This window comes from Drosophila serrata, unplaced genomic scaffold, assembly GCF_035046125.1.
Source record: "Drosophila serrata isolate PLE 108 unplaced genomic scaffold, ASM3504612v1 contig_184, whole genome shotgun sequence".
Classification (NCBI taxonomy): domain Eukaryota; kingdom Metazoa; phylum Arthropoda; class Insecta; order Diptera; family Drosophilidae; genus Drosophila; species Drosophila serrata.
Window position 1 is genome coordinate 7,636,091 of NW_028257082.1, and position 24,395 is coordinate 7,660,485.

Consider the following 24,395-nt stretch of genomic DNA (forward strand, 5'->3'; position numbering starts at 1 on the left):
CAACTTTGTTTACATCGCGATGCCGACAATTTTGTATTTTAAAATATTTATTTATTTAACAATTTACAACATGAACTTATAGGCAATGTCTGTTACTTAGTCGCGAATAGCTGGTGGAACTCCGAGGGCGTTTTGAAATAGTCGACCAACAGCATGGAGGAGCGATTTCCCAATTTGTACATAATGTGTTTCCAAGGATTCAGGAAATTTTTGTATTCAGAGATTTGCCCTTTTTCGAAATAGTGTTTTACTGTCCCCACCGGCAGTTGGGATCCGTATACAGCCACGTATCTGAAAAGAAAACCAAGTAAAGTACTCATCGATAATTAACATTATTGTGGTCTTACTTCTCAGGACTCTTGTAGATCCTCAACGGGTACTTGGCCACAAAAGTTCGTATGGCCAGGTTGATGAGCACAAAGCCCCCCAGGAAGAAGTACAAATCCGATTCCTGTGACACCAGTATGGCTATGTCCATCTTCTGGACAACGTTGACGACCTGCCAGGTGGTGGCCCAGTGATAGGCGGCCACCACTCCCAGAATAGAGGTCGTGGCCGTGGATATGTTCTTCGTCCAGGTCACATAGCTCTCCATGGGGGCCCGATAGATTAGTTTGTAGTTCTCCGCCAGCTTATCGCCGTATAAAAGCTTCCGCTCCACATCGCCAGAGGCCACATTCCGCCACTTGCACAGCGCGGAGCTGGTGCTGAATGGAAAGATTGGTTATATGTTTAGAGACAATTATGTAACTACTTACTGCAGCCTTTGGAGGTGGGATATAGGCGCTAAGGACCTTAAATTCAGCAATATCGAGCTCCTAAGAATTGCCGAACACATTTTGTTTTGATGTAACGACTGCGAAATCAGATGTTCCGCCCGGACAGACTGGCCACACTACTTGGGGATACCAAACACGGAGCAGCTGTTCGGATCAGCAAGCCATGGAGCGGGTCTGGTTGTAGTGTCAGTTTGTTTACAAGTTCCACAGTCATTATTTTACTTACATTCGGTTGATTAACACTTCCTAGTGAATTGTATTTTTCTAAGCACAATTTACTTAGGAACACGTAGGTTGGTAAAATTAGTTTTTATTTTTGTAACGAATTATGGATTCGAAACGGCCGGGTTCCGAGACTGGCGACGGTCCAGAACCGAAGCGTGTAGACACTACCGAAGATAAGGATAAGTTAGGAGTGCATGGCAATCTAGTGTCGCTAGATGCCACTCATGTCGCCCCCTTTCCGGGCAACGTATGCACTTCCACGCTGGAGTCGTTCATGTTCCAGCCTACGCCGGCCGTCAGCCAACTCATTTGGAGTCCAACCTCTGAGAACGACCTTGATCTAGAGAAGAGCGCCATTGGTGGCAAGAAAGGTAAGTAAGCAACGGTCTAGTGTCTAGTGTATACTCCTAATATTTCTATATTCCTATACATTCTTATATTCCTATATATTCCTATATTTTTTAAATCCCCAGCAGAGACTTCACAGGGAAAGGTATCGCGCCGCGAGCAGGCCAAGTCTCGCCGCGAGGACACAATGAAGGCTCTGGCCTTAGAACGCGAGCTCACCTTCAAACCGGGCCAGAGTAACACATCCGTCGTGCTTGTTGTCCGCTTCCCTGACCCAGAGGTCACATCTTCCATGCTAACTGACATATCCAAAGATATTCGAGATGTGGTTATGCCACACAGTGTGGCTCCCCGATACTGCCTGGTGTACCTCAAGAGTGGTGCCGATGTCGAGGCAGCCATAGCCGACATAAACAAGGTACGCTTTGGAACCGGGTTCCTAGAGGCGGAGCATAAGCACTTCTCAGACGAGGAGCAAGCCGATTTCATTGATCCGTGTTCCCTGTATGTGAGCAACATACCTTTTAACATGACCACATCGGCCATCAAGGCCTGTTTTGTCAACGCTCTAAGAGTGGACATCGGAGTGCTGAAGCGCGAGAAGCGCGCTCGCTACGCTTTTGTGCGTTACGCCTGTCCAGAGGGTACCATAGCTGCGTTCAAGGAGCTGGTCAGCTGTCCCTTGAATGGGCGTACCCTTACAGTCCGCTTTCGGCGGCTTAGGAAGCGATCTGGCATGCAAATGATGCAGTGCGCCAACTCATGCCAAATGTTGGCAATGACCATGCCAAGTGGTGGTGCCGGCGGCGATGACGATAATGCCGATTGTAAAGTTATCTCACCTCCACCCGTGGAGTCAATTACTATAAGCGACAGCGACAATGGCTCCGATTCCAGTAACGATGGCAAAGATCAAAAGAGAAAGACAAATGAACAGGACGAGATAGAGAAGCTCAAGCGCCAGATGGCCGAATACGGGGCCATCCTAAAGAGCTTTCAGATCAGACAGAACATTTTAGGAGGTATGTATGATCTCTGTCTTAATAGCTTAGCAAGCTAAAATATTTCGTACCCTTTTAGACACACTTTCATCGGCTATCGTGCCCAAATCGGAGCCGTGCCCGAATCCATCAGCCTATATACCAGTGTTAGGATCACACGCAGTACATGTAATGCGCGACATTAAAACCGAACGTGAATATTTGGGCATTCCCGACGAGGCTATGCCCGAGCCCAAACCGGTTGACAAGCCAACCACACAAACCCCCATAGATAATATCCCAGAAAAAGAGGATCTGCAGAAAATTAAAAGTAAATTAATTCCTTGTCAAGGATCGTCTATCTAACCCCCTTCCTCGTATCTTACTCAGAACCCAATTATTTTGGCTGGCTGTTTTCAGGTTTCACCAGGCGAGGCCATTGTGCCAAAGAGACCACCGACAAGGTTTCGCCGAACAAGGAAGACCGTCTTGCAGAGCTGTATGCCCAGCTGGAAGCCGATTCTGATCACTAAGTTATCATTCAAACGTCTAGCAAATTAATAGTTTTGAAGACGTCTCAAATAATATATAATTAGTTTCTGTCATCATTAGATTTACGATTTGTTTATTTTTTGTTATTTTCGTTTCTTGTTTGTTCAGTTTCTCTCGTTTCAGCGTACATTTATGGTATACAAAATAAAATTACACATAATAATACGTAAGTTAAATAATATTTCGGTTTTAAATATTAAACCCGAACAAATATCGCTTAAGGGACTGGCTTAAATATCACTTATATAATAATCATATGTACTCGATGATGATTTTTATATTAGTTTATGGTCAAGTCGAGTCACGCATCGTTTCGTAAAACTTAAAACATTTACAGTGTCTGCCGAATCGGTACACACAGCACTCGTGCACACATTAACAATTAGACCTAAACTAAAGTACGTTCTCTCAATGGGATTAATCGTTCAGTATTAGATTTTAGCTTGTTGGTCTCCTTCTACTCCGATTCATTGCATATGGCTCGTTAAATTTAATATCGCAATTATCGCATTACCAAAACAGTTGACTACATAAAGAATTTCTGCTATGACCACGACTCTTGATATCGGCTGGCTGTCGCTTGTCGTTAGAATGCGGAATGTTATAAACTATTTTATTATAGTTAGGGCTGATTTTTGTATTTACACAACAAAAGTATTTGATAAGGCACCTGTTTCACATGCTGATAGCTCAATTTACAATTGATATTCTGTTTGATTTCATTCTCGTTTTAATTTGGATTTCCTTTCATCGTATTCGATATTATGTATGACGTTACGCATTTGAATTTCAAGCGATTTCTCGGTGCCCAACATGCGGTAAAATTTTTGAAACTTTACTCGAGTTGTTATAATTTATTTCTTTGTTCCTACGGTTGACAAAATGCACTGCCTACGGGTCACTAGGATCTGTGTGGCTCTTTTAGCTAACGATGAACTTGGACACGAGGCACATCAGGATGGTGGTGATCACAGTGTTAACGGCGGACGTGCTCGTCAGTTGCTTAAGCGATATGGCTCCATTTCCGGTTCGCTCGGCCGTTTCCGGCTCGAAGGGTTCGTCATTGGATTGGTGATCGCCAACGGCTAAGTGAAAAAAGTGATTTTAAGATTTCAAGTTAGTTAAGTTAGATGATAAGTTTTAGGGGAAGTCTGTGCAGAATAGTCGTAGATCTAAGCTATATATAAGTAGATATATTTAGAAAATTCAATACGCGTTTTTTGTGCAAGAATTTAAAGTTTAAAAGTAAATTTAAAAAAATTAACTTAATTAACTTAAGGGGGGAATATCAAATTAAAATAATTATTAACATACTCTTCACTCTGTGAGTTCGTTCGTTCATTTCTTTCTATTTGGCTTGGTTTGGCGTTTCGGCAGGCGGCGCAGATCGTGGGCGTGGCATGTTTATATAGTATGTTTCGATTGGTTTGTTTGATGATGGCTTTATATATTCAGACAGAGATCACTCAAGCGGGCGATGGATATAGCATAATGCTGGCAATTTAACAACTGGACACACAGGCTACACAACACACGAGCACAGGGACGATCGAGATCCTCTCAATTCTAGAAGAATCTGTTCGTAAGGCCCCACATCCAGCCGGGCAGGATGCCCTGATTATTGGGCACTTGCGGAGCTGTATACCGAATGTGTGTGTGTGTGTGTGTGCGCGCACAAAGAAGAGTATATTTTTTGTTGTTTCAAAGAAAAACAAAAGTAAAGAATGACGTAAATAAAACAGTACAGTGTCAATTATTGCTGATTGGAAGGGAGGAGGGATAATGTGCTCAAACAATTACTAAGATGTGGCAGCAGGGCGATCAGCTGGATGATAATACAGTTACAGCATGGGCGCAGGAAGAATGCAAAGCAGCATGGCGGCGACTACAACTACACACACACAAAGAGTACAGAGTACATTAAGAAATGGAGGGCAGAGGAAGAAAGGAGAAATTGTGACAGTTGGGTATATGTGTGTGTGCGTGTGTTGTTATTGAGTTGGTGTGTTCGTTCGTTTGTGGTTCTTGCTGTTGCTGTTGTTGTTTCTGGATGTGTGCTCTGGTTAATTGTTCTTGTTTTTATATCCGCGTCTCTTAAAGCCTGCAAGAAATATACATACATATGTACATACATACGTACAGACACAGATGACAATGACGAATACATTTCGAATTTCGAATTGTGCTTTTTGGCTTTTGGTTTATTTTTTTTTTTTGGTTGAATGCAAATTTAACGGTTATGGGCCAGGCACGTGCATGCGATTGTTAAGCGAATGTCGTACAAATCACCGATTGTGGGTCATAACGGTATGTGATGTACGTACATATTACTGCGATTATGCGTTGTCCAATTCATGTAATCTCTTATTGGTCTGGTATTTTCATAAAGCTTTTCTAAGAATTCATGAACTACATTGCATAAACTTAGTAATTACCATTCACCTGACGACTTGTAGCCAACTTGTGAGGCTTTTTAACTTCCCCATGCAGGTGTAAATCTTTTGTTTGCTCTAGATTAGTTCATGCAATTAACGTGGGGATTTCAGGAGTGTAAGTGTCACATTTGCGTGGTAGGTGTGAGTGGGTGTGTGGGGTGGAGGTGAAGGTATTTTTGTTTGTTTTATTATTTTTTTATTTTGGATAGCTCATCCAGCCATTGTTTAGCCATTGGGAATTTTGTGCCGAGGGGGTGCCAAAACAAGGAAAGAACGGTTACGCATGGTCACTTGGCAGGACTCTAGCGAGTCCTGGAAAATGCCACAAACTACATACAGGGCAAAGAGTTTAGTTCAGGGGAGCGGAGGCGGAGTGGAAAACCAAATATTAATATTACCATAACTAGATAAATACTTAGTGCTACAGAACTACATTTAAATTTCGACCATATAGGGGGTGGGAGGGTGGTGTTCTTAATTTTCGGGACTTGTGGTGTTTTAGAAATAGTGTTGTAAAAGTGTTTTAAATTCATATTTTAAAAACATTAGCGGGTTAGTAACTCATTGCACATGCCATATAGAGTCGAGTATTTTCTACGGATTAGTTGGTTAGATTAAGTGCACATGCTAGGATCGTGACTTAAGGACTACGAAAATGGTATTGGGTGGCGTTGATCTGGGAACCACAGTTAGTGAGACCGACTGACCAGTAGTTTTCATTGCTGTTGTTGTTGTTGCTGCTGCAGAGATATTTATGTCTTATTTTGGGCTATTAAACTGTAAGCAAGGTATTGAATTATTTTTGTTTGTTGTTTCTTAGGCTTAGATCTTTTTTTATTCTTTTGTACATGGTATGCTAAATTGAGTTGGTTAGTTTTCTAGAATATATAACCCTCAGCCTTAGGCATCAGATATAGAAAGTGTTAGTTGGGTTAATAGGAAAAATACACATAATGTTAGTAAGTGGAAATTCGGCAAAAGTTTTGTTAGTTTTGGGTTTAGTCTTAAAAGTTTTATAAAATTAATAATACAGTTAGTAAAATATAATTAATTAGTAAAATATATAAATTAAGAAAATTGTTAGTGTATGTTTGGTATATTGTAGTTCTCAGCTTGAGAACACTGAAACAAAACTAAAGTAAAACACCACAAAATCAAAAGTACAAAGAAAATAATAAATGTACAAGATATATATATGTAAATACAAAATCTATATAGACTGAGCAAAAGACATTGGACATACACAGTAATTAGTTTTGTTAAATGTATTTAAATGTATTTCTTCCATAGGCAACAAAGACAAACACATTCGACTTGAGTAATAGAATTTCACTACATAGACATTAACTTAATTAAACATACCATATAGATAGGACTTTATTAACGTAATTGTCGCTCTTTAATCACTGCACGACTCTTAACTTCTCTTCTCGCTAAGTAACAACTCATACAAGACTTCTTTTCTATGAGATCTTTTTGACTTTACAAAGTTTGGGGTTTTTAATTCGATTTCGTTCCTCGATTTCGATCTCTAATGCGCGATATCGATCTCGATTCCAGCAGATCGATTCGGGTTTCACACAAAACTACCGTCGCGTCGGTCCCACTCACCTGCGTCAAAGTCACCATTACCATCCTCGGCGTGCGGGATCAGGGAGTGCTGTTCGAACTCAGAGTCCGAACCCTCGACGATATTACCTGTGGACGAGGGCGTGTTCTTGCAGCCGAACCACCAGTGGGCGGTGGGTCTGGGGAAGGGGGGCGTGGCCGTATCCACCTAGGGAAAATATAATTGATTATAGAAGAAAATAGAAATGGTAATCAAGCATCTCTACTTACCGCAAATCGGGCATCGTGGAACCGATAGTACTTGTCACCCTTGAAGAAGTACGTGTACCCATTGGTATACTTGAGCGCAGCATCCAGGTTGTTGGGCACTCCCTCCCAGTTGGAGATGGGTTTCGGATAGCTGGCCTTAACGGGCGGCCTCTTGGCCGGGTCGAAGCGCCAAAACTTGCTGCCCTTGAAGAAGTAGATCTTGCCATTGCCCCCCCAAACCATAGCCGCATCCAGATGATCGGGAATGCCAGTGAATCCCTCGCTGATCTCCTTCGGATAGACACCATCCATTTGGCGGCCCTGGTAGCGCCAGTATTGGGTACCCTTGAAGAAGTATGTCTTGCCGTTCTTGTACGTAAATGCCGCATCGATATTGCTGGGCAATCCTGGCCAGCCCTTGGAGATGAGCTGCGGGTAGCCTTCCTCCACCGAATCCGTGGTCAGCTTGTAGAACTTGTCGCCCTTGAAGGCGTACGTCTCGCCCTGCGCCGAGTTAAAGAGCGTGTCCACCTTGGAGTCCTTGCAGATGGAGTCATCCAGGGGCACCTTGGGGGGCGAGAACGATGGCCTCTGTGTGGTGGGTGGGTACAAGTTGGTGGGCCTCAGCTGGTTCGTCTTCCTGCCGTACAGTGACTGAATGGCCGCCTTGTCGTCCTCGTCCAACTTGAAGACAGGCTCAAAGCCGCGATAGAAGGGAGCCATCAATGCCGAACTCTGATCGGAGTGCGAAAGTCCAAGAGAGTGACCAAATTCATGGGCTGCCACCTGGAAGAGATTAGTGCCTCGGGGCGAGCCAATGGTCCACAGTTCGGCGTCATCAAAGTGAGCGTCTCCGCCAAAGACCGGGAAGAAGGCGTGGGCAAGGGTGCCACCTTGGCCATCAAAAGCATCGCCATCACCATGCTCACTCTCTACGAACCTGGTTATAGATAGTTAAGACATAAGTAACCTTCGAATATATTCGAAAGGGGAAGTAACAAGCAACTCACTTGATCTCAATGTGCACGGGTCCAGAGGTCTTCCTGGTGAAGGTCAGATCGGTATCCTCGGACCACACGGCAAAGGCGCGTCCAATCTCAGCATCCACATCGACGCGCTTTAGCCGCTTCGGGTACTTGGAGATCTTGTACGTGAGGTTCTTCACCCGCCACCGACTGCCCTGGAGGGCATACCTCTTGGACCGACCCTCGCCGGCGCCCACGCGATCCCTCACACCGCAGCGGGGCAGGGACATCAGCTTCATGGTCTCGGTGTCCAGTTCGCCGGTGATGTTCAGACCCGCAAAGCTCTGGAACTCCTCGATGGCGCTCACCCAGGTCTGTTGGTCATGCAGCCCACTGCTGGCCGGATTGCGGGCTGAGGCGGGCAGATAGCCGAACTGGGACAGGTAGATCTGGGGACGAGAGAAGGGAAAGCCTAGATTGAGTGACTGCAGGAAGGAAGAGGGATACAGAGACGCAGAGACCCAGGCAAAGATCAATGGGCTGCGCTTGTCCGGCCACCCGTTGTTGTTTTGCCAACTTGATTTATGGCCATCAGATTAGATGGCAGCGGCATGTCCTGGCTCCTCACACTGTCGCATTTCTATCTGACTTGCATAATTTATGACTGCCGCCACACTGGCTTATAATTTATATAGAGAGAAGCACACAGAGACCCCGTGGCTCCATGGCGTATACTTGATATGTACATGCATGTATTTTTTTTTTGTATATGGGAACAGCAACGTGACTTGTAGAGAGGTGTGAAAAATCTCTTAATCGATCTCCAGCGAGCATCGGTCGCATTAAGGAAGCGTTTCGATTGCTAATTGTAAATTGTAACATTGAGAAATCGAATGAAAATATACAGTTTGCCCATCAGGGAAGTGCACTGCAGCGGAGAACAATGCGAGGTTATCTTAACAGTTATAGTGTATAACTATTTAGAATTTAATTCGAATTAGAATTTGTTGTCTGGCCAATTACAACGGCAAATCGTCTTACAGCCAGCTTATAGGCTATAGAACATTATGTGCTTGAAGTAAACTTGGTTTATTTGGCATGTGGATCAGGTTTGCATGCCGTTTATGTGTCGCACATTCTTAATGACACCGCCTCACAAACACTCACTATATATGTATATATATATATTTATACACGTTGTATAATGATTTGCCGAATCTTGCATAATGCCAGCTGACTGTTAATTTTATGGGGTTCTTTCCGCCTCCGAGGAAGTAAACATTTCGTTGTCCCGCCCCATTTGTATTCATGCGATATACCTTTCCGCCAGTGGCTCTGTGATCTTTTTTACTCTGGGTGTTTGGTATTGGGGATCAGCTGGAAAAACTTGGCCCACCGAAAAGGTAAACGAACTGCAGACAAAGCGGTGCTCGAGTGGCAAGCATCTGTCGCTCATCTCTTGAGATTTCCACTTGAGGGTGAGATTCTGATTCGAAATTTGACTTGGCATTCGAGTGACTCATTGACTCATCCAACGGAGGCGACCTTTTGATGCAATTAACATGATTACGAGTGCGAGTTAAGCATTGCAGCTAACACCTCTCCCTGCGGCGGGCACGCTCGTCTTGATTGCCCAGAAAAATCGCTGAAAAGGCGCCACGTTGTTATGGGATTGTGCTGTAATGCAGCGCTTTTGTCATAGAGCAAACAAGCTGGAACCGACTGAATAACCGAGGGCAATCGAATGCATTGTTCGAGGCCTCAAACACGGGCTCTTTCGGTTATCTCCACCCCGTATCGATAAGATATCTGCCTGCCTTTGGCAGCAAACAAAAGACTACTCAACGCGGCCATAATTGAGTCATTTCTCCGCACCTGACGCATTTGTTCGGCGGCTTTCAATTTGGAATTTAATGCGTCACAAAAAGCGAACGGAAGTCGAAGCTAAAACGGAAATGTTTGGCCATTAGATTAAGGTGTCTCTCTATTTCGATTTTGTTTTTCTTTGAAAGTCAATAAGCTGTAATAAGACTGTTGTTTTCAATTGCTTGGTCAGGTGAATGCATCCGCATGCATCGATTGAGATATTCGTGCATATGCATTTCATTACGAATTCTCGTTTCTCGATTCTCGAGGGGATGCTCCATGGCTGGGCAAATCATTTACAATTATCCGGACTCCTCTACTCGCTCCGAAAAGTGGGTGAGGTGAGGGCCAATGCAGTTGTTTGGGTCACGTTTCAGAGGGCGTTGAAATTGCACTTCAATTTATTATTGGACATTGACACAAATTTGTTAGTGCGATTCGGACAACAAAAAGCGGAATGTCAACATGGAATGACTTTGTCCAGGTCCCAGTACGCTCGTTATTTGAGTTTATTACCATAAATACACAGGAAAAAATGAAACTAAAAGAGTTTTAACTAAGATTTGTGTAACTAAAAGCATAAGATTGATCTCCAGGATCAACACTGCTAGAAATATTCTTCTTAAGAACCATTATCCTTTACAATTACCCTTTAGGAACATTAATATCTTAACGTGTAACTTAGTATCTACAAGTTTGTGTGAAAAAATATCTAGTTCGTTAGCGCTTGGCTGACCCGCTTGCCTGGTTTACTTGGCCAAAAGGAGTTGAACTTGCAGGAAGTGGTCCGCAGGGCTTTTCCAACCCAACGTGGGACATGTGCAGGTGTGTTTGTGGACTCTGGAAAGTATGCTACAATCGCTGGCTTGCAACCTTCAAATATTTAACACAATTTGCACAGGTGCACAGGTGAAAAGTTGCCAGTTGCGCCCGACTTGATTTGATTTCAAGAAGGGGGGAAATGGCACTGGTGCAAAAATTGAGGAAAATTGCTTCGGCTCCTATTGCTCCTGGAAGTCATTGAACTTTCCCATTTAAATTGAAAGGCGTACTCCGCCTCGTTTATTTCCGGTCGAGAAACAAGAACAGGACATGCATAAATTATAAACAAGTATCGTTTTGTGTACACTTTTCGTATATACATACATTTATATACATTTGCCGACAAACGTGCCCGGTTGAAATTGATGGGAAAATTATTGCCCAGCCAACAGCAGTTGGAGCGGAAAACTCTTGGCTTCCACGTCCGTGCTTCGTTCTGCGTTTTCCTTATTCCGTATTGCTTATTCCGTATTTCGGGGGTGCGTGGTTAGTTTACGCTTGGAATGTGGGTCAGCCAGGTCGTTGACTTTCACCCACCGCCGCGGGCGAGGGTTTTCCCTGCATTTCCCGCTCTCGCCTCCCCCGCTCTATTTTTGGTGCAAACAAACCTAGACCTAGTTGCACAAATATTTGCGTGGCACGTTCATAAAGGAAAGTGTCGGCGACAATTAAAGGCAAATAGCGTAGGAGGTTTTCCCTTGTGCCGCTGGCGATTTTCCCAGCGAAATTGCGACTGCATTTCGAGTTTTCCAATCCCGCTGGCCATTAAACAAACAGGCTTAACTTGTTTTAATGTTTTTATAACCCGGCGATTACATCATTAATCGAAGCGCAGGCGCCCCATTTGGCGGCACTTCTTATAAACTGGGTTTCTGGATTGAGATTGAAATATAAAAAAGAAATCTGACAACTTAAAACCAAAAACCAAAGCCGAAGCTCAGACCAAAGGCAAAAACAGAGACAGAAACTGGGCCAACTGCTCTGTCTTAAATGCAGCTTAAAAGTTGTATAACGATTTCAATTCAATTCAGGATCCCCCCAGAGACAGAGGGAAAGAAATGCTTTTAATTGCACAGAATTTCGGTTAGATATCTGCATCCGAAATTGGGTTATAAAGCGAGTGTATTTTGCTTTTAAAAGCTTGTTCACAGAGTGCAGCTTACTAATTAAAATGGCTTCCAAAGAATAGTTTAAAACTAATACTTTAAGGCACCCCTAACAGAGCTCTCAATAGTAGGAAAACTATTTTCCGCCGGTAAATTCCTTGACATTTACTTAAAAGCGACTGCTTAGCATAGGAAACTCCCACAAAATATTTGACATTTTCACCCCCAAAGAGGTGTGTCTGTCCCTGTCTTTTTGCCACTTTTTTTTCGTTTTAGTTTCAGTTTTCAGTTTTTTTCCAACAAGTGCAAGTGGCTAATTCACATGGCGATAAATAAGCGTCAAGATGCTAAGATAACCGGACAATAAAAAGCGCTATTCATGCAAAGAAAGAAAAAAAGGATTTTATTGCTGCTGCCATTCCGATGCCTTTTCAGGCTTGTTGTTTATGGCAAGACGCGTGAAATGCTAAACCATTCCATATAGATGACCTTAGGGAGTCCTAAAAAAGGAAAAGGAAAGCTATCAATTGTTTGCCAAAGTGGCAAGGCTGCCGTTGCAGCCGCGTTTGGTTATCCTTTTGTTTGTGCATTTTGTTTGGCACCTCGCGAAGGTCGCACGCAACTAATTCATAGGCGAATCCATAAAAAAAAAGAACCTGGCAAAAAGCAAACAAAATTCAGGCGTCTATTGATTAGTTAACTTGGCCAACGGAAGGGGAAAGGTGTTCTCTCGAGTTTCCCCCATTTTTCTGTTGCTATAATTAGCCTGGAGTAACTTTTTCTCTGGAGTTTTTTGAGCTTGTTTTTTGCGCACGATGACGAATGCCTGAATGCCTGAGCTCATTTCAATTTCATTCATGGGTGAGAGTAATTAACCTCTTGACAGCGCCATTATGTGCGGGTTGAGCTACTTACGAATGACTCACTTTACAGCCACTGAGCAGTAGTTTTGTGTACTTATTCCTGTTCGAATCTCTTTGGTCCAGATCGAATCAGTGTCTGTTATTAATCGATGTCTTTAAGCGAATGCAATTTGATCGGGGAGAGATTTGTGAGAGATTTATAGAGAGATTTAACGCATCACGACTTCCTCGAATCATCGGCGGTGGTCTGCACGATTTGCATTCTCTTGGTGGGAGATTTATGGAGGGGAAAGAGTTCTGAATCCGGGGAGAACAAAGAGCCTGGCATTGGAGGCAAACACGTCAACGTCGTCTGTCGCCGCCTTAGCTGCTTTTGGCCAGCGACAACGAGCCAAGTTATTGGCGACACAACCAACATACCAATTAGCCGGGCAGGTCTCGCTATTACGTAAAACATAAATAAAACCTAAATAAAAGCCAAAGCAATGTTAAGCACGCGCTCATGCGTGCTGAGTCCCAGAATTCACTTCGATTCGATTCGGATCGAGTGTATATATCACCTGCTACATATCGCCCGATCGGGAGAGTTGATCGCAAATGGCCAATCAGGAAGTTCTAGGCTCTGTAAATTGTAAATGGCTTTGCTTTGGCCATAAAATTGCTTCCCCGATTAATTTATGCAAGTTTCTGGCTAAACAAAAAACGTGATTAGCTTCAGGTAAAGTTGCTAAAGGTGCAAACGTGCTGCAGCTCCCTCAATTGTTGTAAATGATAATTGCATTGGGCTAAACAGTGATCATGACAAGCAATTAACCAGAGATTAATATTTATAAATTGTAAGCGTGGAAAACAAGTTACTTAGGGAGGCAGGTATCGGAAAGGGTTAATTTATGTGACTATTATTATCAGAATATTTGGTAGCTCTGTAAATTTATTATTTGTTAAAGTATACTTAATGCATTTGCTAGATAAGTTAAAGGTGTCTCCTGCTGGGCTTTCCCACTATATTGAGCATGTATAAGTCAGGTGATGGATGGCTTTAAGTGGTCTTAAGTAAATTATAATGTTTTTGTTGAATTCTCACAGGTTCTGTCAACTTTTACTGGTATTTATGCTTAACGAAACCTCATTTCATATCAGAAGGGAACCTAATAAAATCTACCAGGTGTTGGTTTAATAATAAAAAGATTTAATGACTCTCAAATTTCACTTAATTGCAATGCTTATCAAGTGGTTTTGTCTACATTTTATTGTTAAATTCAGTTTTAATGCCTGAAGATAAGCGTCTCTAAAGTCATCTAAGAACTTTGATATTTCCACAAAGCTGTGAATTTATGAATCATACGTTTAAGAAAATTAATTTCCACATATATTTAATCAGTATTAATTAAAAGAAAATATACTTAATGAAGCAAGCTTATCAGTGATTTTATTTAAATTGCTTTTTGCTTCCCCACACCGTTTCTACATTTGTAAATATTAATATAGGGAGTACTTTCGAATCGATTCGTTGGCATGTCAATGGCGTGCGAGTTTTCCTTGTGGAAAGCCACGCTTTCCGCTGACCAATGTCACGAGCGATAGCGATAACGATAACTGGATAGTCGGACGATAGACTGCAATTAGCCGGCGAGCCGTGTGCATGCACTTTTCGGAGCCATCCGACTAAGGCTAAGGCCAGAGCCTCTGAGCCGGGCCAAAACCTAGTGAGTGTGCGAGTGTGTGTGGAATACAAAAAAATTTCCGTTGACATGCAATGCGCGTGAGCCTGTTGCATACAAAATATATGTGTATATATGTGGTATATATCCACCGATATACACTGCTCAGTTTAGTGTTAAATTAAGTATAATTTGCGAATGCAACCAACTCGGAGTGCTGAGCGCCTGGCACGTTTGTCATGCAAATCGGAAGTAAAGCTGCAGACTGGCTACTATATGGAATATACTATATATATAATATGGAGAGAATGAGAGGCAGCGACAAAGCGGTTATCTCATACCATTTTAACTGTCACCTCAAGTGCAACAAACCCGCTCCTTCCCTCCACTTATCAATCATTCGGAGTCCGATTATGATTCATCTCCATTTCGATTTCTTTCCTGGTCAGTGTTATTGTGCTAAGGCACTCGGAGAAAAATTCCAGTGAATTATTACTACATTTATATTGAAAAACTTTGCCATTAAAGCATATACATTTCAAAGATTGATCTTTAGAGAGATTTCCATTACTATTTCGTTTTTATAATGAGTCTATTACTTTTTTGATTACTGATTATTACCTTTACATTTTGTAAAATGCAGGAAAACAAGGTATTTAAAGTTGTTATATAAAATTTAAAAAGCAAACAGCAATGTCATGAAATTATAAATTATAGTTCATATTGCAAAGTGAATTAACATTTAATTTCAATCAGAAGCTTCAAAAACTGTGAAGAAATCATTTCCGACCCTATAAATCATATATATTCTTGATCAGAATCGAAAGCTTAATCGATCTGGCTTTGTCCGGTTAAAAACAAATTTTTGAAAATTTTTCAATTTTTTCAAAGTTTTATAAGGGGTTACATCATTAAAATTGTCAAAAATTGACAAAAAATGAAATTTCTTAAATTGTTAAAATTAGAATGCAGATTTATTAACCTGATAAAAACTAACATTGAACTGCTTTCCGAATTGAAATTAATGCCTTTTTGACTGAGTTATAAGATTTTTAAACTTTGATTTGAAGAAAAAATGTGAAGTAAATATCGATTCAAAAACTTTGATCATTTTAAGCTTATTCATCACAAATTCCCGATTTGATTCTATAATTCAATATCAAGTATTATATATAGTTTCCCTTTTAATTATTTTTATATATTATAAAGAATCTTATTTACCTGTTTTAAGAGCTACTTAAAATATTGTCCCTAGGTTTTATTGCACTGAATTTTCAATTAAATTCCATCCCTACTAATAACTTTAAACTCCAGAATTTTCCTCTGTTTGTGATTCGTAATTCTTGTGATTATTATTTCCCATTTTTTTCCATTTGATTGCATGCTTTACATTTTATGAAATGCACAAACGAACGAGAGGCATTACAAGCTTTTATATAAATTATAGATGAATCGAAAACGTTGATTTAATTTCGCAATTTACTGGGAATCACTTAACTGTTTTTCTCTTTTTACGTTGTTTATATGCATCTACCTTTAATTTTAATTTAATAACTTAATTATGTACTCACCTCGGCCTGTGTGGTGGTGGAGACAGGTGCCGCTTGTGCCGCTGCCAGAATGGAAAGCAGGGTGCCTACGACTATGAACACTGAACTTTGGCAGTTTGTCATTTTGTTGCTTGTTTTGCGATTGCTGTGATTGCTTCTGCTGTGGATGGTAGTAGTTCCCTTAGTAATTGTCATGTAGTTCCACTTGCTCTGTGGCACTTTGAACTTTATATCACTGCAAGGCAAAGGTGGAAAGAAGGTCAATTAATATTTCATAAAGCCGGGGCGGAGTAATAAAGCAGCCAGCAGGAACAGGCCACTGTCCGGAATAGAATGGAGAATGGAGAAAGGAGAACGGAGTGCGGAGTGCGGAGTGCGGAGACCAGGCCAAGTACAAGTGCAAAAGGGCGAACGGAAATCGTGTCCAACTTCCACTCTTGCCACTCCTTTCCGACCAAAAGGTTGAATGTGGCACACATTTTCTGTGGCAGGTGGAACGGCAAACGGAAGTGGCCAAGATTTGCGGCCAGGTGTGGGGGTCAGGGGATATCGGTTGTAATCCAAGTCGTAGTAAAAAATGGTACAACTCGAGTACGTCCACTTAGAGGCCTCAAAGCCTTACAGTCTAACGTGGCCTGGGAGCGGAGCTGCCCCTTGAGGATACCCCCTAAATATGCGAAACCCCCCGGTAACAAGCTCTAAGAATATATACAGCTCCTGCCATAAGTAGACTACCTTTACCCTAATAACTTTAATTGTAATATACAACCAACTATATTAGATCTAGCAAAAAACAACGCACTTTTTATTGCTGAGAAAAGTACAACGAACTGACGGCAGGCTGCTTTCTCCTCGCATCTTGTGAAGCCATTAAGTCCTCGGCCTAAGATTATCCCCTTATCGTTGGCCAAATATTTGCAGAACCTGCCTCCATATCTCGCTAATCCCCAAAGAGAATTTCATATTCACGGAGAGCTCTCCTCGCTTCAACCAGCTGTCCTGCGGCTGATATTTTGATCGGTGAGATATAAGTGCATATATATACGCGTAGCAAGTCATGTGGTCTGAGGTCTGGACGCCAGCTCGGACGTCATAAACGGCTTTAGTGTAAGTTTAGACTCCAATTAGAATTTAATTTTAGACTGTGCGCCGGGTAAATATCAAGTCAGCAATAACCGTAAAGGATTTTGGTCGGGGCCTCTGTGTATATTTGGTTATTTGATTTGCTAAAAATACCCAGCAGTTAGTTTCGTTTGTAGTTTTTGGATGTTGTTATTGTTGATTTGTCTGTGGGGGGAAGTGGTGTTGACCTAGGGCACGAGACAACTGCCAGAATTGTCTAAGTAAACGTTCAGGTTTATGGTGATGTTTATCCCCCCGACTATATCTTTCACCTATGCTGATGGATACGCTATACCCCGGAGCACAGACGTGACATCAGCAGAAAAAGAGTGCGATAAGTCATATCAAGTATACGCCAAAGTGGCAGGCACTCGCTTCTGCAAATATATAATATATATACTAGGTATATTTGTTGTTGTTCCTGACTAATCGCCGGGGGATTTCGGGGCCGCTTTATGTCCGGCAATTAGCTGCTAAAAATCCAGACAAATGAACATGCAAATATGTATATAATGAATATACGCACAGGCTATCACCATCGCTGTGGCGTTATCTGATTACAATAATTTCTGCTAAGCAAATACCATAAACAATTTCCATTTTCCCTTCTTTTTTTGTTGTTTTTGTACCATTTTGGGCAAATGGTTTGGGTTGAAGGTCGACGGGCTGACAGTTTAAGGTTAGCGCCGTGTGGTTAACACCGCCTGACGGGTTGAGGGTTCTGCGGGGCCGCTGCTTCTCGCTCTGTCCCGGAATCCGGACACACACCGGGTCGTCATAACAATGGACGCATTTCGCTGTCCCATGTTAGATCAATAAAAAGCGAGTTTCGCCAGACTTGGCGGAGTGAAGTGCTTGGGTCGATGGCGAAATTGCATTCAACGCGAAAGTTTTCCTTTGGCTTTGCCCTAATACTTTAATCGGAGCGGTTACGTATACGACATGTAGAACATGTCTCTGGGTGTGTGGTCGATTGACCCGATTATGGTTCATAAACAAGAGCTCCTACTTCCAACCGGTTTTTCTTTTGGCTTATTCACTTAATTTTGTTTTTTTTCGGGGAATATGAATCGAAATTCTGCGAAGACTTGCCGGGTGAGTCAGGCTCATTCAGAGAAACACAGCACTAAAGAGATGCTAATTATAATAAATTTGTATGCCAACCAGTTTGGCCATTTAGAAAAAATACCCCCTAAAGTGGCCCAATCTAACTGAAATTCCACTTGCTGTTATAGCCTTTTGGCATTGTTCACCTTATCAGTTGACTTTCCCACAACGCAAGTGTGCGTATGCCCCGTGAGCGATAAGATATGGTTGGGAATTGGTATTTATGCTTTTGAAATGTATATGAAAATCCCAATAAACATGAGTCTCTGCACTAAACAAGGCGTCCGTCCAGCTGTATTTGTCTAGAACTTGACCTTAGTGATATGACTAACTTAATTTGAAATTGGGCGTATTTCGAAAGGTATATTTTGTGAGCCGATTTCGATTCAAGTTCATTTCCAAAGTGGAGTGCATATTGGGAAGGGGACTGCCTGAAATTAGGCCTGATTAATGGATTTCAGTTGCCCTTCTTGACCTTCCAATTGAGTGAACGAGTGAACGAGTGAATGCGAGTGGGATGCAGTTTCGGATCAATGAACTATGCCTGCCCCCTTCTCTGTCTTTGTTGCAACACTTACAAATTAATTAATTAGCCGTGGCTGTCGTCGTCGTCGTTGTTGTTGTTGTTGTTTATATTCCGCTGTGGATGTGTCGTCGCGTTTTATAATTTATTGGGCTATCCTTTTGTCTCTCAGTGTCTTTATGTCTGGACGAGAAACTGCACTAATTGCTCGCTGGCACTTCCATCTTACCGCGCGTTTCCGCGTATTTTTTTCTTTTTTCGAAAACAAAAAACTCAAAACTGAATGCGATTCACTTTTTGATATGATTTGATCTCTATATCTCTCTCCGATTATTTCTTATATATTATTTGGGTTGGGCTTTTGGGGGGTGGATTATTGGTAAATAATATTTTGTTGGCTGACTCGAACTTTGTTTCTGTTTCTCGCCACTGGACACATCCGCCCTGCACAACGCGCAAATTTCAACTGATCTTCGGCGATCGCTGGAAAGCCAACGACGACTTCGCTGCCCACGGCAGCAGCGAAGCCAACTGCAGCAGCGATGCCAGCTGAGGCAGCGATCGCATTGGAGCTTTTCGCCAAATGAAAGAAAAAAAATAAAAGGGGAAAAGCTTGCTAGCGGCATTAACAGACAGCAAGCGATGCCGATGCCGGGGAGGCGGCTGAAACCTGTTGCCAATAATCGAAGTTGTGCCTTCCCCGGGCCTCGCTTCCCCTGCTCCCTCACTCTCTACTCTTTCATGGGCGCGGGGGGCGTATGAGTAATGCGATTTCTTGGAATCATCCAAATGTGTCATGCGTCGGGCGTCGGGTCCAGCAAGCAGAGGCAGCCGCTACAGCCCACAGATACAGATACAAAATTCGGTGGCTATTGACAGTTTATCTTGAAGTTTAGCATGTCCCTCCCGCTTTTTGTTAACAGCTTTTGTCTCCTCTCGAATTTCCGCCTCTGCCCCTGACAGCACACAAATACTAAATATATATATATATACATACATATCGATTTATGAATGAATCTTGCGGTATGGGTTTCCCGTGGCCAATCGGTTTCTCAATGAACGTATGAGTAATGCGTAAACAAATAAGCCAATAAATGAGGGCCTTTTATTTCTTGTGTAAAAACTAACGGGCACACCTCCTAACGAGATCGTTTCGTGTCAAGTAATTTTATTAGACTTAGCTTTTTGCTTAATAGTTTTAGGAATTATGCAAAAAAAGGAAAGTAATTTCGGAAAACCAAAGTTTATACACCCTAGTATTTTGCTATTGATTTAATAAATCGTATTGGAAAAGATATGACAATTTTTCTAATAAATTAAAACTTAAAATACGCACAACTTAGCCAAAAATGCATTAATTTTAATTCAGAAAGCGTTATTACTATAGTTTTTATTAGTTTTAACATTTAAAAAAATTCAATATTTTGGCAATTTTTGCAAATTATAATGATGTAACACCTTATAAAATTTTCAAAAAATTGAAAAATAAAAATTTCTTTAAAATACAGCTAGATCGATTCAGCTGTTAATGCTGATCAATAATATATATGATTTATAGGGTCGGAAACGATTCCTTCACTGCGTTACAAGCTTCTGACTAAAATTTTATTACCCTGTAAGAGGAAAAACATTTCAAATCATATTTTTAAATTATTGCACTATTAATTATTATCAACCGTTTTTAGAGTTAACTGGAAAAGTTGTATTTTATTATTGTTCTTTGGAAATATATATTGTTCATATTTTAATGGTCTCCTTGTTATTAATATTTAATAGAATTTCTTCAAAGGGCTTAACTTTTCTCTATTCTAGGGCACGTACTAGTGCTTAAGCGTTTCTATAAATAATTTATAATTATATATATTTCTATATTTCGCAGTCTGTAATGTTGTAACAGCCAAGAGATAAGATTATATATATTTCTAGAAAGATACAGCCTTGAATTACAAGAAAACGGTCTAGTTTATGTTATAATACTCTTAGGAAATATAGTAATGCATGCATTATAACATTAATATTATAACTATAAGCTTAATAATCCCATGGGAATTTCATTAACCAATATCTTCTACAAATAACCCATAAAAATCAATGGTAATACCCAGATCTCAATCTGACGTTTTCAGCGGGAGAATCTGTGCTAATAAGCTATTCATCTTTGAGTCTATCTCCTTCTGGGAATCAATGATATATCTTAATGTGCGGCTGTTCCATTCCATTAACGTCAATTGAGTGCAATTTTGGGCTGAGTCAGCCGCCTGCAGTGGCTATGGCCACGTGAAGTAAATTGCCACCTCGGAGCAAACAGATCTAGTAATCGCTAGCAAAAACAATTGTTTACAGCCACGAGCTGAAGATTCAGTTAAAAAAATGTGGACACCAACGTGTCCAGATAATGGTAACCAGAGAGATAGAGAGAGAGAGATGTTTTCCCTTAACGACAACAATCCCTAAGTCTCTGACAGAACAAAAGCGGAGGCTGCAGTGTAAAAGTCAAAGCCATTTATTCATGGACCAAGTGCAGCTGGCCCCCTCTCCTGCATATATATATTGTATATAATATATAGTCTTCTTCTGTTATGGCAATGGAAGACAAGTCGACTTGTCGTTGAGGTTGCCCCGCTGTGATCTGCGATGCAGTTGGAACAATGAAATATTTATGAGCTCCTTCTGCCTTTAATGACAACTATTTATGGTATTTTTAGACCATTTTTCCCCTCCTTTGGCATTCACCATCGAAGTAAGTGGAAAGTTTGTTGGCTTTTGCCGGCAAAGGGGAGTGAACTTTTCCAGGCCAAAAACTTGAAAACAAGCGATTTTGCATTGACTTTTGCCTTTGAACTGCGGCGATCCAAGCAGAACCCATATATAACATATATATAATTGACATATAGATGGGGCAGCAGATAATGCTAATTGTATATGAATATAGTATGCCAGGCAGTCAGTATATCATTTGTACACTGGCTGACTTTGAGTGCGAAAAACTGAATAACTATTTTTCAAAAACTCAATCACGTCACGGTCGGGCTTTGATAGTCGTTTGGCAAGCCAATATACGTATACATATATGAAGTATCTGCCAGTTGGATCTATAATTATACGTATTCATGTTTGTCTGGCCTATGAATTGGGTTCTACAAAAGCCGCTCTACGTGATGATTGTTTAGGCAATGTCAAATGTCCCCTTAGTCTCTCAGTGGATCTTCCCCAAGATGACTCACTTACCATCCAGAAAACGAAAAACTTTCGTTATGAAATTTGCATGAACCAATTTGTGTTATAATAATAATCAGGGCAGTTGGGTCACACTCGTGTGTTCCTCCAGCAAATATTGCACAAAAAATCGTCTCAGTTTTACTTAAAGTTCCTTGCCGCTTTTTGTTTTCAAACTTTATCAGGCATTATCTTTCGACCGATTGCGATTAGATCTTAGTTCTTAGATAAGAGACCCCGCGAACTCAGACACTACTCATATCACTCATAGTGGGGCTTTCTCACTCACAGTCATCACTCGGCACTCACGGTCACTCGAGACTCCGGTACTCTTTCACTAAAATGGATACCGATAAATACTTTAAGGGTATATTCCTGTTTCAGGTTATTGGCATTTCTACTATTATTCAGTTAAGAACGAATAATGACGAGTAGAGCTGCGATAGCGACCGATTCCCAGCAGGTTCCGAATGCGACTCGTCTGGGGCTTTTTGCTTTCTGGTTTTCTGTTTTTTCTGCCTTTGTCGTCGTCGTCGTCTTTTGTGCCACCCTCCCACCTAGCCACCTCTCCCTGGGTGTGTGTGTGTGTGAGTCTAATGGTAGCTGCTTTACGAGTCACGCGAACATCCATAAAAAACACACACTCTTACACCGATAGTCCTCGTTTTTGGTGGTTGAAAATATAGCCAAACCTCCGGACTTCGCCCTCCTCATGTATCCTGTGCAATGTGATTACAAAGCAACAGGAGCAAACGCTAAAGCTCCGGGGACTCACCTCAGGCTAGCACTGTTAGCCGGCTGTTGGTTATAGCCCAGTTAGTGAGCTAGCAGTTAGTACGCTGCTACAACGACTGTTAGATGATTCACCGCAAAGGCGCAGCTTTCTCTCATTCACTCGCGATGGAAAGCTCTAGGCGACTCTCATTAATTTGCCTAAACTTATTCCGATTGCGTTTTAATTTTGTGTTTTTTTTGTTTTTCAAATTAAGATCTGCCTTGCTGCAGCAAGCTGCCGTAACTGCAAGTTCGTTGTGCGTTTATTGAGCTAGACTGAGGCTTGGCTTTCTCGGCTTAGATTCTTTTATATGGCCGGGAAGCAAGGCGATCCGTTTCGTTAAGTTCCGATCGGATTCGCACTGCCTCCGTTCCGATTGGAGGCAACAGTCATCACAGCAACGTCCTTCCCTGTCATCACCCCCTCCAATTCGAGTGTTTGCGATACCCTGGGATCTTCCTCGTTCAGTTGGCATAACGGGAGACTTACGCATCGCAGATCGGGTTCATCGGGTTCCAATCTCGTACGTCACATAGTATTCTATAATATAGTGAGTCAGTTTGAAATGTACTGGGAAAAGTGGTGCCGATATCTCCATTTATCCCTTTATGCTCGAAGAAAGCTTCTAAGATATGTCGCAGGAGACTTACGCATCGGGATTGTGAGGTCTGAATCAGTTCAAGTTCATATTGTTGCTATATCTTTATTTTAATTACAACCCCTTAAACTCTTATCAAGCTTATTGTGTTTCTTTAATCCCAACTTAATTCGTTATTTAATGACTCATCTCACTTAATAGTCCCTTTGATCGGGAAACCTATATCTTCATTTAATGCGATATCTTCGCCTGAAGTCCAAGACTCAAAGAGTTGAATCATTTGAAATGCACGCCGCCCTCTGGCACGATTCATTCTGTTTTTGGTTTCGCTCAGCGTTGCGATGCTAAATTTCGCTTTATATTGTTCTTATATTTTGATTTATACGCACTCGAACGTGCCGGAATGTCGTCCTCTCGCTCTCTTCCTTAAAAAATTAAAGAAAAAATCACGAAGAACGGCTGTAATGTCTGCTTTTGTCTCGGAATTAAATACTTTGAAATGTCTGTCGCACAAAACAAATAAACTAAGGATTTTAGATATACAAAAGAATAATTCAATGCCAAGCAGGAAGTCTGATTGAGGAGGAGTGATTGTTTGATTAAGTCTGCTGATTGATGGGAGCCGCTCCTTATTCGGGGGGTTTGGTAAAAAGAAATCCTTCAAGCTGGCAAGCTTTGTTCAAAATTTTTGCATTAAATGCGGAATTTATTACATTAGAAAGATATATATTTTTATGTTAATTTCTTTAATAAATAATTATAATTATTTATATAATATTTAACTTTAAAAACGTTTGAAAGTAATCTATTCTTTTATAAATGATTTCTTAGGTCACTATGTGAGCTTGTTTTACTCCTTAATACCATTAATCATTTTTTAACGATCCCTTTATGTTTGTAACGGTTTCTTTGTTGTCTTTACTATTTACTAGTAAGCTATATTATTGTTATTTAAATGTGGACAATTTATTAGCAAGAATCCGACGCACCTCGCAAATAAACAGGCTTACTTGTCCCGTTGAGTTTAATGAATGATAAATAAAGTTGTCCGTCGACCTTGACTCCTTGCAGGCCATCTTTTGTC

At 41.3% G+C, this 24,395-nt stretch overlaps 3 protein-coding genes across 17 annotated transcripts; 1 reads left to right on the forward strand and 2 right to left on the reverse strand.

Moving 5' to 3' along the window:
• Positions 1-29: 29 nt before the first annotated feature.
• LOC110182826 (uncharacterized) lies at positions 30-884 on the reverse strand. Its single transcript, XM_020950963.2, has 3 exons — positions 759-884; positions 348-707; positions 30-291 (listed from the first exon to the last, which is right to left on the reverse strand). Exons 1-3 carry the CDS (start codon positions 836-838, stop codon positions 93-95), a joined length of 639 nt encoding a protein of 212 aa, XP_020806622.2. The 5' UTR covers positions 839-884; the 3' UTR covers positions 30-92.
• On the forward strand, positions 366-4,197 carry Pof (RNA binding domain-containing protein painting of fourth). Of its 4 annotated transcripts, none has more exons than XM_020950941.2 (4): positions 366-1,375; positions 1,478-2,374; positions 2,433-2,663; positions 2,723-4,197. In XM_020950941.2, the coding sequence occupies exons 1-4, from the start codon at positions 1,108-1,110 to the stop codon at positions 2,863-2,865; spliced, it is 1,539 nt and encodes a 512-aa protein (XP_020806600.2). In that variant the 5' UTR covers positions 366-1,107; the 3' UTR covers positions 2,866-4,197. The 4 variants fall into 4 exon arrangements, with proteins under 4 accessions (XP_020806600.2, XP_020806613.2, XP_086684855.1 ...); XM_020950954.2 differs by having other exon boundaries at positions 2,753-4,197; XM_086828729.1 differs by having other exon boundaries at positions 1,481-2,374; positions 2,753-4,197.
• Mmp1 (Matrix metalloproteinase 1) lies at positions 2,941-23,087 on the reverse strand. Of its 12 annotated transcripts, none has more exons than XR_015270695.1 (7): positions 22,714-22,997; positions 15,992-16,205; positions 8,148-8,551; positions 7,159-8,077; positions 7,018-7,096; positions 4,199-4,521; positions 2,941-3,969 (listed from the first exon to the last, which is right to left on the reverse strand). XR_015270695.1 is itself a non-coding variant. In XM_020950930.2 (6 exons), exons 2-6 carry the CDS (start codon positions 16,163-16,165, stop codon positions 3,806-3,808), a joined length of 1,827 nt encoding a protein of 608 aa, XP_020806589.2. In that variant the 5' UTR covers positions 16,166-16,205; positions 22,714-23,087; the 3' UTR covers positions 2,941-3,805. The 12 variants fall into 12 exon arrangements, 8 of the variants coding, with proteins under 8 accessions (XP_020806589.2, XP_086684852.1, XP_086684850.1 ...); XR_015270697.1 differs by lacking the exon at positions 22,714-22,997 and adding an exon at positions 22,228-22,417; XR_015270696.1 differs by lacking the exon at positions 22,714-22,997 and adding an exon at positions 21,951-22,417.
• Between the last annotated feature and the right edge of the window lie 1,308 nt (positions 23,088-24,395).

Excerpts from the sequence above, each read along its gene's own strand:
- LOC110182826 (XM_020950963.2), bottom strand. The coding sequence starts at position 838 with ATGTGTTCGGCAATTCTTAGGAGCTCGATATTGCTGAATTTAAGGTCC. Across the intron at positions 708-758 it reads TCCCACCTCCAAAGGCTGCA|CACCAGCTCCGCGCTGTGCA; the intron begins GTAAGTAGTTAC and ends CTTTCCATTCAG. Across the intron at positions 292-347 it reads ATCTACAAGAGTCCTGAGAA|ATACGTGGCTGTATACGGAT; the intron begins GTAAGACCACAA and ends TTTTCTTTTCAG.
- Pof (XM_020950941.2), top strand. The coding sequence starts at position 1,108 with ATGGATTCGAAACGGCCGGGTTCCGAGACTGGCGACGGTCCAGAACCG. Across the intron at positions 2,375-2,432 it reads CAGACAGAACATTTTAGGAG|ACACACTTTCATCGGCTATC; the intron begins GTATGTATGATC and ends GTACCCTTTTAG. Across the intron at positions 2,664-2,722 it reads GGATCTGCAGAAAATTAAAA|AACCCAATTATTTTGGCTGG; the intron begins GTAAATTAATTC and ends TATCTTACTCAG.
- Mmp1 (XM_020950930.2), bottom strand. The coding sequence starts at position 16,165 with ATGACAATTACTAAGGGAACTACTACCATCCACAGCAGAAGCAATCAC. Across the intron at positions 8,552-15,991 it reads CCACCACCACACAGGCCGAG|ATCTACCTGTCCCAGTTCGG; the intron begins GTGAGTACATAA and ends TCTCGTCCCCAG. Across the intron at positions 3,970-6,930 it reads TAATGGTGACTTTGACGCAG|CCGTTGGCGATCACCAATCC; the intron begins GTGAGTGGGACC and ends TTTTTCACTTAG.